The 12,735-nt window shown below is 37.5% G+C and overlaps 1 protein-coding gene across 3 annotated transcripts in view; it reads right to left on the bottom strand.

Annotated features, from left to right (window-relative positions):
- MDGA2 (MAM domain containing glycosylphosphatidylinositol anchor 2) overlaps positions 1-12,735 on the bottom strand; it is a 310,614-nt gene that overhangs the window by 13,338 nt on the left and 284,541 nt on the right. For all 3 annotated transcript variants that reach the window (XM_079911897.1, XM_079911896.1, XM_079911898.1), the window contains one exon: positions 2,629-2,759. In XM_079911897.1, coding sequence (XP_079768023.1) covers positions 2,629-2,759 — 131 coding nt within the window. The remainder of the gene's footprint in view (positions 1-2,628; positions 2,760-12,735) is intronic.

Raw genomic sequence — 12,735 nt, 5'->3', positions numbered from 1 at the left:
TGATTGGTTAGTGTTCTGTGTGGTTCCACTGTCTTTAATCACTGTTCACATGTGTACACTTTCCCTTGGAAATATCAACCACTCCCAGAGTTTTAGGCAGCACATACAGCCTAATGACCTACAAAAATGTTTGTCCCCAAAGCTTCAGAAAAACATATGCAATAACCTTCTGCACACCTTTTTTTTTTTTTTTTTTTTTTTTGCGGTACACGGGCCTCTCACCACTGTGGCCTCTCCCGCTGTGGAGCACAGGCCCCGGACGCGCAGGCCCAGCGGCCATGGCTCGCACGCGGGATCCTCCCAGACCGGGGCACAAACCCGCATCCCCTGCACCGGCAGGCGGACCCCCAACCACTGCGCCACCAGGGAGGCCCTACCTTCTGCACATCTTTAAGAGGATATTCCACAGGCATTTTATATTAACATGTCCAAAACAGAAGTAACCATAATCATCCCTGAAGCTTGTCTCTTTTCCTCGTTTTGTTATTTAAGGTAATGGATAAAGTAACAGACATTACTCAAGACACCCCAGTTAGAAGCTTCTTGGTCATTCATGGCTACTTCCCAAATTCCCAACATAAAGATGTTCTGCTAGTTTTTATACCTAAGTATATCTTGAAACCATCCTCTTTTCTTCATACCACTTCCCTAGTTTGTCCTTTCAATATCCTTTATGTGGATTTTACGACAGTGTTCTAACTGGTTTGCTGGCCCGATTTTATCTCCTTGAATCATCTTCCATACAACAACCTAAGTGATGCACCATGTCATCCCCTGAGTAAAATCTTTCCATAACTCCCCAGTGTCTATGCTCTTGAGGTTCCTTAACCTCATGTCACATCAGTCTTTGATTTATTTTTGTGTACCAAATTCCAGATAAATGTCTCTCTGTTTCTCTGACAAATCCTGTGATGTATGACCTCCATGTCTCGGTTTACTCTGAACTCTGCTGCAATATTAATATTAGATCTTTTTCTACTTTGCAATCCCTCTCTTCAGGTTTCACCCCATATAACAGGCTTCTCTTGACTCTCCTCCATACTCTTCTCGTTGATTAGGTGTGCTCATAGAAACTTGTGCATATTTCTATTACTGCAATTATTACAGTATGTGATGTATGTGTTTAGATGTGTATTTCCACCAATCTGAGGTAAACAATCACTATGAAATCTTCATGGCTAGCAATGTGCCCGGCACACAGTAGTAGCTCAATAAGTATTTATTGTACTGTTGTCTGTGACAATAAATGATTGTCTTGAAGGTACTCAATAAATATTTACTAAATTGATGTCTATGGCAATAAAGGATTATCCTGAAGGAAACATTAATATAACTAGTCCCTTAATACTTACTTTACATGTATTTGATTTAATAGTTTTGTGTTGGTAAGGCAGTGACATAGGAAGCAAAAACGTCTAGAAGAACATCATTTTTTTAGAAAGAAAGGTTCTTTGATGCCTATAGAGGTATGTACATTTTAATATTAAGGTTACTTTTATCAGTAATGCTTTGGAGTTCTGTCGTCCCAGTTTAATTTGGTTTAATGATATGTTGCTTTACATTCAAATTTTTTATTCTCTCTTCTTATTCTTTTTTATTCTCTATTCAACTTATTTTTGTTCATTTTTTACTCAACTATTTTATTCTTCATAGAAACAAAATAATTACTAGGATCTATGAATCGAGTTGCTTTTATGTGTTTGTAGATAATCAGCTAGGATTTACTCCATTATTCTTTACCAGAGTGAAAAACTGAGTGCATTTTTATCATTCTGGTTAGTTTTAGAAGTGTAATTTCTAAATCAGTCATTAGAATTTTATAGATTAAGTTACAAGAAGACAGCATTCCACCAATTGAAAATTGGCATAATTGAAGCTCTCTGAATTTCTATACCCTTACTAAATGCCATGAAATGCAATTAAGAAATCCCCAGTAGAAAAACATACTCAGCCTGAGTATATAAAATACATATATAAAGTTGCTAAAATCACTAAAACTACATTATTTTCTCCACTAAAATAGTTCATGAAAAATTTTTTCTAGCCATGATGACCATTGCTATAATCATTAAAATTTTTATTATATATTTGCAGCTAATTCTCTTAATCCTATCTAAGTCTGTCTTCTTTTCGATATAAAAACAAATAAGAGTAACTTGTTTAAAGTTCTCTAACTTTGATAATCAAAGTAATAAATTACTAAAATGACATTACCTCACAGATTTTGCTAACGTATACAAAATTCCATCAAGTAAAATTCAAACAGATTATTTGAGAATTGATCATCCAGCTTCCTTTATTATAAGAATGTATGCTGTTTGTCTTCAAGGAAAAAAATACACACATATGATTTTATAGAAACAAATTACGTTTTCTCCAGGCAAATCACTTGAATTCGGATAGACAATTATTCAAACATATTACTTGACAGATGTTAATTAATAAGAGAAAAGGACATTTTCTCTTTATAAAACAACTTTTAGAACTAAAGGGAAACTTAATCATGTTATTTTTGTGATGCTCATGTCAGAATTTTTGCATACTCATTCTAATTTTGCTCAAGATCTGCCTTTAACATTATGCTCAAGTGCAAAAATATATCCGCAGACATGACTGTTCTTTTCTTACCTGAAATGAAGTAATTGGATATATATTAACATGTGCCTCATTCCACCGTTGTCCTTTATTCCCACTTGAAGACCACAGTGGATTCTCTATCGTTGTCTGCCCTTTCAAACGTAGATAAACATTTAAAACACCTAAAAATAACAATGAAATTTTATTTTGTATATTTGCTTTGGCTTCATGTTTGTTTCTTCTTGACTGAACACTTGTAAATTATTAAAAATGAAATTTCACAGAACACTCCAGTGTCTCCTCTTCTCTTCCCCTCTCATTTCCAACCTTGTTCTTAGGACGCTTGGCCTATGCGGCAGGTCTCCAGAAATGATCACATCTTAATCCCTAGAACTTGTGAATGTTATCTTATATGGCAAAAGAGACTTAACAGATGTGATTAAATTAAGAATTTTGAGATGGGAAGATTATTCCAAATAACCTGAGTGGGTGCTAAATATTATGGTTATCTCTGGTATATTCCAAGGAGTGGGATTGCTGGGTCATATGGTAGTTCTATTTTTAGATTCTTAAGGAACCTCCATACTGATTTCCATAGTGGCTATATCAAGTTACATTCCCACCAACAGTGCATGAGGGTTCCCTGGGAAGACTGAGGCAAAAGTCTTCTGAGTACTCAACCCTCAGAATGGGAGAAAGTATTTGCAAACGAAGCAACTGACAAAGGATTAATCTCCAAAATTTACAAGCAGCTCATGCAGCTCAATATCAAAAAAACAAACAGCCCAATCCAATAATGGGCAGAAGATCTCCCATTCTGAGGGTTGTCTTTTCATCTCATTTATGGTTTCCTTTGCTGTGCAAAAGCTTTGAAGTTTCATTAGGTCCCATTTGTTTATTTTTGGTTTTATTTCCATTTCTCTAGGAGGTGAGTCAAAAAGGATCTTGCTGTGATTTATGTCATAGAGCATTCTGCCTATGTTTTCCTCTAAGAGTTTTATAGTGTTTGGCCTTACATTTAGGTCTTTAATCCATTTTGAGTTTATTTTTGTCTATGGTATTAGGGACTGTTCTAATTTCATTCTTTTACATGTAGCTGTCCAGTTTTCCCAGCACCACTTATCGAAGAGGCTGTCTTTTTGTATATTCTTGCCTCCTTTATTAAAAATAAGGTGACCATATGTGTGTGGGTTTATCTCTGGGCTTTCTATCCTGTACCATTGATCTATATTTCTGTTTTTGTGCCAATGTCATACTATCTTGATTACTGTAGCTTTGTAGTATAGTATAAGGTCAGGGAGCCTGATTCCTCAAGCTTTATTTTTCTTTCTCAAGACTGCTTTGGCTATTTGGGGTCTTTTGTGTTTCCATACAAATTGTAAAATTTTTTGTTCTAGTTCTGTGAAAAATGCCAGTGGTAGTTTGATAGGGATTGCATTGAATCTATAGATTGCTTTGGGTAGTAGAGTCATTTTCACAATATTGATTCTTCCAATCCAAGAACATGGTATATTTCTCCATTTGTTTGTGTCGTCTTTGATTTCTTTCATCAGTATCTTATAGTTTTCTGTGTACAGGTCTTTTATCTCCTCTAGGTAGGTTTATTCCTAGATATTTTATTCGTTTTGTTGCAATGGTAAATGGGACTGTTTCCTTAATTTCTCTTTCTGATCTTTCATTGTTAGTATAGGAATGAAAGAGATTTTTGTGCATTAATTTCATATCCTGCAACCTTACCAAATTCACTGATTAGCTTTAGTAGTTTTCTGGTAGCATCTTTGGGATTCTCTATGTATAGTATCATGTCATCTGCAAACAGTGACAGTTTTACTTCTTCTTTTCCAATTTGGATTCCTTTTATTTCTTTTTCTTCTCTAATTGCCATGCCTAAGACTTCCAAAACTATACTGAATAATAGTGGCGAGAGGTGACACCCTTGCCTTCTTCCTGATCTTAGAGGAAATGCTTTCCGTTTTTCACCATTGAGAATGTTTGCTGTGCATTTGTCATTTATGTTTTTGTTTATGCGAATATTGCACATAAATACTGAAAAGCAGAAAAGACAATATCAAAATCATCATTAAATTGATCAATCAGAGGTAGCCTCCTTAGTATTTTGCTGTATGTTGCTTCAGTTTTTTTTTAAATGTATATCTACATATGTAATATTGTATGGTGTAAAGTAGTTTATTCTTCAGATTTTTAGAGCAATTTTGTCTAATTCTTTATACATAAGACCACGTGTATTCATATTATACACAAATGTATAAATATGAATATCCAATTTTTAAACAACAAAAAAATCTGCATTCTTCACATAATAGCTGTCACTTTCTAGCTGGATGACCTTGTCTTGATCTCTTAATCTCTCTGCCTCAATTTCCTCATCAGGTAAGTGATGATGATAATAGTAACTAGCATAAGTTTTTTGGGGAAAATTAAAATGAGTTAATGTATGTAAACCATAAATTATGTCTCAAACATTATCTTCACTATATTTTATTATCTATCAAGATTCAAATAATATTTCTCTATTTCTCTCTCAGTGCAATAGATTACATTAGTACATTTCATGATGTTGAACTACGACTATATTACAGGAATAATTTTACTTGGTATAGGACTATTATTTTCTTATTATGGTTGATTTAATTTGCTAGTATTATATTTAGAAATAATGCATATATATTGTATTTAGAAATAATGCATGTATATATAACTTTATCCAGCTTTGTTTTCTTATCTTTCCACTTTGCAAGATCACTTTTTGCTTCAGAATCTATTATCATCTATCTCTTTCCCCTTCAGTGTAAGACATAAAATCAGTACCTCCTTGGTACTGATTTATTTTCCATAGTGTAGATTCTGTTCTGTTTCTAATGTCATCTTTATCCAGCTGTATTGTTTATGATGTTACATTCTTCTCTGATCTCATCAAGCTCCCCTTTATTTTAGTCTTTTATCCAATCCTTCTTTTCTTGGCCCACTGTTATAACATTCTTATCTTTTTTTGTCTCATAAAGTTCATATTCCAATTTTATTGAAAATCTAAAGCATATACTGTATAAATTTGCCTTCCTCTGAACTGTCAGTAATTCTTCTTCAACAATATGTGCTTTTTTACTGTGTGCATGTTAGCCTCTTTTTATACTGTGGAATCTTTAATTGAGCCTGATTTTCTCTCTCTCTCTCTCTTTTATTTTCTTTCTCTTTATTCATCTTAAATAGTACTTAGTAATCTTCTGGCATTTTCCCCAAAACTACTAATGGGGCTTCTTTTATATTCACAGGATGGGTGTGGATTTTGTTAGCTCCTCCTCTAAGATCTGAATCTGGAGGCCAGGTGAATGTGAGGTTTCACTACTAGATAAAGATTTAACAATCTGAGAATAGTGGAAAAGTATTTGTACCTTGAGCCTTTTAAGAGTTGAATTTTCTGGGGTTTTGCCTCTGTGCTCAGTGAGCCATTGTGGCAGGGAGTAGCTTTCTGAATCCATCTTTCTATTTTCTATTTTGGACACTCAGAGGGGCTCAGTTTTTCTTGCTTGCTGGTGTTGGTCTCTTGTACTTCAGAAAGGCAATTTTGTGCCAGAAGGAAAAGTCACCACAGCACATATTTCTGTGTGATGTCATTACATTATATTTTAAAACATTAATCCACAATAGGGAGGGGTCCCAAGGAAATCAAGCTCAAATAAAAATAAATTGTGAAGGCAGGGGGGAAGATGGCAGAAGAGTAAGACACGCAGATCACCTTCCTCCCCACAGATACATCAGAAATACATCTACACGAGGAACAACTCCTATAGAACACCCACTGAACGCTGGCAGAAGACCTCAGACCTCCCAAAAGGCAAGAAACTCCCCACGTACCTGGGTAGGGCAAAAGAAAAAAGAAAAAACAGACACAAAAGAATAGGGATGGGACCTGCACCAGTGGGAGAGAGCTGTGAAGGAGGAAAGGTTTCCACACACTAGAAGCCCCTTCACGGGCAGAGAGTGCGGGTGGCGGAGGGGGAAGCTTCGAGGCTGCGGAGGAGAGCACAGCAACAGGGGTGCAGAGGGCAAAGTGGAGAGATTCCTGTACAGAGGATCGGTGCCGACCAGCACTCACCAGGGCGAGAGGCTTGTCTGCTCACCCGCTGGGGTAAGGGGGTGCTGGGAGCTGAGGCTCAGGCTTCTGTCGGATCACGGGGAGAGGACTGGCAGTGTGAACACAGCCTGCAGGGGGTTAGTACACCACGGCTAGCCGGGAGGGAGTCCAGGAAAAGGTCTGGACCTGCCGAAGAGGCAAGAGACTTTTTCTTCCCTCTTTGTTTCCTGGTGTGCGAGGAGAGGGGATTAAGAGCGCTGCTTAAAGGAGCTCCAGAGACGGGCGCGAGGGGCTGCTAAAAGCGTGGACCCCAGAGCAGGGCATGAGACGCTAAGGCTGCTGCCGCCACCACCAAGAATCCTGTGTGCGAGCACAGGTCACTATCCACATTGCCACTCCCGGGAGCCTGTGCAGCCCGCCACTGCCAGGGTCCCGGGATACAGGGACAACTTCCCAGGGAGAACGCAAGGCGCACTTCAGGCTGGTGCAATGCCCTGCTGGCCTCTGCCGCCGCAGGCTCGCCCCGCACTCCATGCCCCTCCCTCCCCCCGGCCTGAGTGAGCCAGAGTCCCTGAAGCAGCTGCTCCTTTAACCCCGTCCTGTCTGAGCGAAGAACAGACGCCCTCCGGCCACCTACACGCAGAGGCGGGGCCAAATCCAAAGCTGAACCCCAGGAGCTGTGCGAACAAAGAAGAGAAAGGGAAATCTCTCCCAGCAGCCTCAGGAGCAGCGGATTAAATCTCCACAATCAACTTGATGTACCCTGCATAGGTGGAATACCTGAATAGACAACGAATCATCCCAAATTGAGGAGGTGGACTTTGAGAGCAAGATATATTATTTTTTCCCCTTTTCCTCTTTTTGTAAGTGTGTATGTGTATGCTTCTGTGTGAGAATTTCTCTGTATAGCTTTGCTTTCACCATTTGTCCTCAGGTTCTGTCTGTCCATTTTTTTCTTAATAATTACTTTTTATTTTAATAACTTTATTTTATTTTATCTTCCTTTATTTTATTTTATCTTCTTCCTTCCTTCCTCCCTTCCTTCCTTCCTTCCTCTTTTTTTTCCCTTTTATTCTGAGCCCTGTGTATGAAAGGCTCTTGGTGCTGCAGCCAGGAGTCAGTGCTGTGCCTCTGACGTGGGAGAGCCAACTTCAGGACACTGGTCCACAAGAGACCTCCCAGCTCCACATAATAACAAATGGTGAAAATCTCCTAGAGATCTCCATCTGAACACCAACACCCGGCTTCACTCAACGACCTGCAAGCTACAGTGCTGGACACCCTATGTCAAACAACTAGGAAGACAGGAACAAAACCACACCCATTAGCAGAGAGGCTGCCTAAAATCATTATAAGGCCACAGACACCCCAAAACACACTACCAGACGTTGACCTGCCCACCAGAAAGACAAGATCCAACCTCATCCACCAGAACACAGGCACTAGTCCCCTCCACCAGGAAGCCTACACAACCCACTGAACCAACTTTAGCCACTGGGGACAGACACCAAAAACAACGGGAACTATGGAACTGCAGCCTGCAAAAAGGAGACCCCAAACACAGTAAGATAAGCAAAATGAGAAGACAGAAAAACACACAGCAGATGAAGGAGCAAGATAAAAACCCACCAGACCTAACAAATGAAGAGGAAATAGGGAGTCTACCTGAAAAAGAATTCAGAAAATGATAGTGAAGATGATCCAAAATCGTGGAAATAGAATAGAGAAAATGCAAAACATTTAACAATGACCTAAAAGAACTAAAGAGGAAACAAGCAATGATGAACAACACAATAAATGAACTTAAAAATATTCTAGAAGGGATCAATAGCAGAATAACTGAGGCAGAAGAACAGATAAGTGACCTGGAAGATAAAATAGTGGAAATAACTACTGCAGAGCAGAATAAAGAAAAAAGAATGAAAAGAACTGAGGACAGTCTCAGAGACCTCTGGGACAACATTAAACATACCAACATTCGAATTATAGGGGTCCCAGAAGAAGAAGAGAAACAGAAAGGGACTGAGAAAATACTTGAAGAGATTATAGTTGAAAATTTCCCTAATATGGGAAAGGAAACACTTAATCAAGTCCAGGAGGGACAGAGAGTCCCATACAGGATAAATCCGAGGAGAAACATGCCAAGACACATATTAATCAAACTATCAAAAATTAAATACAAAGAAAACATATTAAAAGCAGCAAGGGGAAAACAACAAATAACACACAAGGGAATCCCCATAAGGTTAACAGCTGATCTTTCAGCAGAAACTCTGCAAGCCAGAAGGGAGTGGCAGCACATATTTAAAGTGATGAAGGAGAAAAACCTACAACCAAGATTAGTCTACCCAGCGAGGATCTCATTAAGATTTGATGGAGAAATTAAAACCTTTACAGACATGCAAAAGCTGAGGGAGTTCAGCACCACCAAATAAGCTTTACAACAAATGCTAAAGGAACTTCTCTAGGCAAGAAACACAAGAGAAGGAAAAGACCTACAATAACAAACCCAAAACAATTAAGAAAATGGGAATAGGAACATACATATCGATAATTACCTTAAATGTAAATGGATTAAATGCTCCCACCAAAAGACACAGACTGGCTGAATGGATACAAAAACAAGACCCATATATATGCTGTCTACAAGAGACCCACTTCAGACCTCGGGACACATACAAACTGAAAGTGAGGGGATGGAAAAAGATATTCCATGCAAATGGAAATCAAAAGAAAGCTGGCATAGCAATTCTCATATCAGACAAAATAGACTTTTAAATAAAGACTATTACAAGAGACAAAGAAGGACACTACATAATGATCAAGGGATAGATCCAAGAAGAAGATATAACAATTGTAAATATTTATGCACCCAACATAGGAGCACCTCAATACATAAAGCAAATACTAACAGCCATAAAAGGGGAAATCAACAGTAACACATTCATAGTAGGGGACTTTAACACCCCACTTTCACCAATGGACAGATCATCCAAAATGAAAGTAAATAAGGAAACACAAGTTTTAAATGATACATTAAACAAGATGGATTTAATTGATATTTATAGGACATTCCATCCAAAAACAACAGAATACACATATTTCTCAAGTGCTCATGGAACATTCTCCAGGGTAGATCATATCTTGGGTCACAAATCAAGCCTCGGTAAATTTAAGAAAATTGAAATTGTATCAAGTATCTTTTCCGACAACAACGTAATGAGACTAGATATCAATTACAGGAAAAGAGCTGTAAAAATACAAACACATGGAGGGTAAACAATACACTACTTAATAACGAAGTGATCACTGAAGAAATCAAAGAGGAAATCAAAAAATACCTAGAAACAAATGACATTGAAAAAACAACAACCCAAAACCTATGGGATACAGCAAAAACATTTCTAAGAGGAAGTTTATAGCAATACAATCCTATTTTAAGAAACAGGAAACATCTCGAATAAACAACCTAATCTTGCACCTAAAGCAATTAGAGAAAGAAGAACAAAAACCCCCCAAAGTTAGCAGAAGGAAAGAAATCATAAAGATCAGATCAGAAATAAACGAAAAAGAAATGAAGGAAACGATAGCAAAGATCAACAAAACTAAAAGCTGGTTTTTTGAGAAGATAAACAAAATTGATAAACTATTAGCCAGACTCATCAAGAAAAAAAGGGAGAAGACTCAAATCAATAGAATGAGAAATGAAAAAGGAGAAGTAACAACTGACACTGCAGAAATACAAAAGATCATGAGAGATTACAACAAGCAACTCTATGCCAATAAAATAGACAACCTGGAAGAAATGGACAAATCCTTAGAAATGCACAACCTGCCAAGACTGAGTCAGGAAGAAATAGAAAATATGAACAGATGAATCACAAGCACTGAAATTGAAACTGTGATTAAAAATCTTCCAACAAACAAAAGCCCAGGACCAGATGGCTTCACAGGCGAATTCTATCAAACATTTAGAGAAGAGCTAACACCAATACCTCTCAAACTCTTCCAAAATATAGCAGAGGGAGGAACACTCCCAAACTCATTCTATGAGGCCACCAACACTCTGATACCAAAACCAGACAAAGATACTACAAAAAAAAGAAAATTACCGGCCAATATCACTGATGAACATAGATGCAAAAATGCTCAACAAAATACTAGCAAACAGAATCCAACAGCACATTAAAAGCGTCATACACCATGATCAAGTGGAGTTTATTCCAGGAATGCAAGGATTCTTCAATATACGCAAATCAATCAACGTGATACACCATATTAACAAATTGAAGGAGAAAAACCATATGATCATCTCAATAGATGCAGAGAAAGCTTACAACAAAATTCACTACCCATTTATGATAAAAACCCTGCAGAAAGTAGGCATAGAGGGAACTTTCCTCAACATAATAAAGGCCATATATGACAAACACAGAGCAACATCGTCCTCAATGGTGAAAAACTGAAAGCATTTCCACTAAGATCAGGAACAAGACAAGGTTGCTCACTATCCTCACTGCTATTCAACATAGTTTTGGAAGTTTTAGGCACAGTAATCAGAGAAGAAAAGGAAATAAAAGGAATGGAAATTGGAAAAGAAGAAGTAAAGCTGTCACTGTTTGCAGATGACATGATACTATACATAGAGAATCCTAAAGATGCTACCAGAAAACTACTAGAGCCAATCAATGAATTTGGTAAAGTTGCAGGATACAAAATTAATGCACAGAAATCTCTGGCATTCCTATACACTAATGATGAAAAATCTGAAAGTGAAATCAAGAAAACACTCCCATTTACCACTGCAACAAAAAGAATAAAATATCTAGGCATAAACCTACCTAAGGAGACAAAAGACCTGTATGCAGAAAATTATAAGACACTGATGAAAGAAATTAAAGATGATACAAATAGATAGAGAGATATACCATGTTCTTGGATTGCAAGAATCAACATTGTGAAAATGACTCTACTACCCAAAGCAGTCTACAGATTCAATGCAATCCCTATCAAACTACCACTGGCATTTTTCACAGAACTAGAACAAAATATTTCACAATTTGTATGGAAACACAAAAGACCCCAAATAGCCAATGAAATCTTGAGAACAAAAAACGGAGCTGGAAGAATCAGGCTCCCTGACTTCAGACTATACTATAAAGCTATAGTAATCAAGATAGTATGGTACTGGCACAAAAACAGAAAGATAGATCAATAGAACAGGATAGAAAGCCCAGAGGTAAACCCATGCTCATATGGTCACCTTATCTTTGATAAAGGAGGCAGGAATGTACAGTAGAGAAAGGACAGCCTCTTCAATAAGTGGTGCTGGGAAAACTGGACAGGTACATGTAAAAGTATGAGATTAGATCACTCCCTAACATCATACACAAAAAAAAGCTCAAAATGGATTAAAGACCTATATGTAAGGCCAGAAAGTATCAAACTCTTAGAGGAAAACATAGGCAGAGCACTCTATGACATAAATCACAGCAAGATCCTTTTTGACCCACCTCCTAGAGAAATGGAAATAAAAACAAAACTAAACAAATGGGAGCTAATGAAACTTCAAAGCTTTTGCACAGCAAAGGAAACCATAAACAAGACTAAAAGACAACCCTCTGAATGGGAGAAAATATTTTCTAAAGAAGCAACTGACAAAGGATTAATCTCCAAAATTTATAAGCAGCTCATGTAGCTCAATAACAAAAAACCAAACAACCCAATCCAAAAATGGGAAGAAGACCTAAATAGACATTTTTCCAAATAAGATATACAGACTGCCAATAAACACATGAAAGAATGCTCAACATCACTAATCATTAGAGAAATGCAAATCAAAACTACAATGAGATATCATCTCACACCAGTCAGAACGGCCATCATCAAAAAATCTAGAAACAATAAATGCTGGAGAGGGTGTGGAGAAAAGGGAACACTCTTGCACTGCTGTTGGGAATGTGAATTGGTACAGCCATTATGGAGAACAGTATGGAGGTTCCTTAAAAAACTAAAAATAGAACTACCATATGACCCAGCAATCCCACTACTGGGCATATACCCTG

Source organism: Stenella coeruleoalba (assembly GCF_951394435.1).
Source record: "Stenella coeruleoalba genome assembly, chromosome: 2".
NCBI classification, from domain to species: Eukaryota; Metazoa; Chordata; class Mammalia; order Artiodactyla; family Delphinidae; genus Stenella; species Stenella coeruleoalba.
This window is presented reverse-complemented; position numbering and strand designations above follow the sequence as displayed.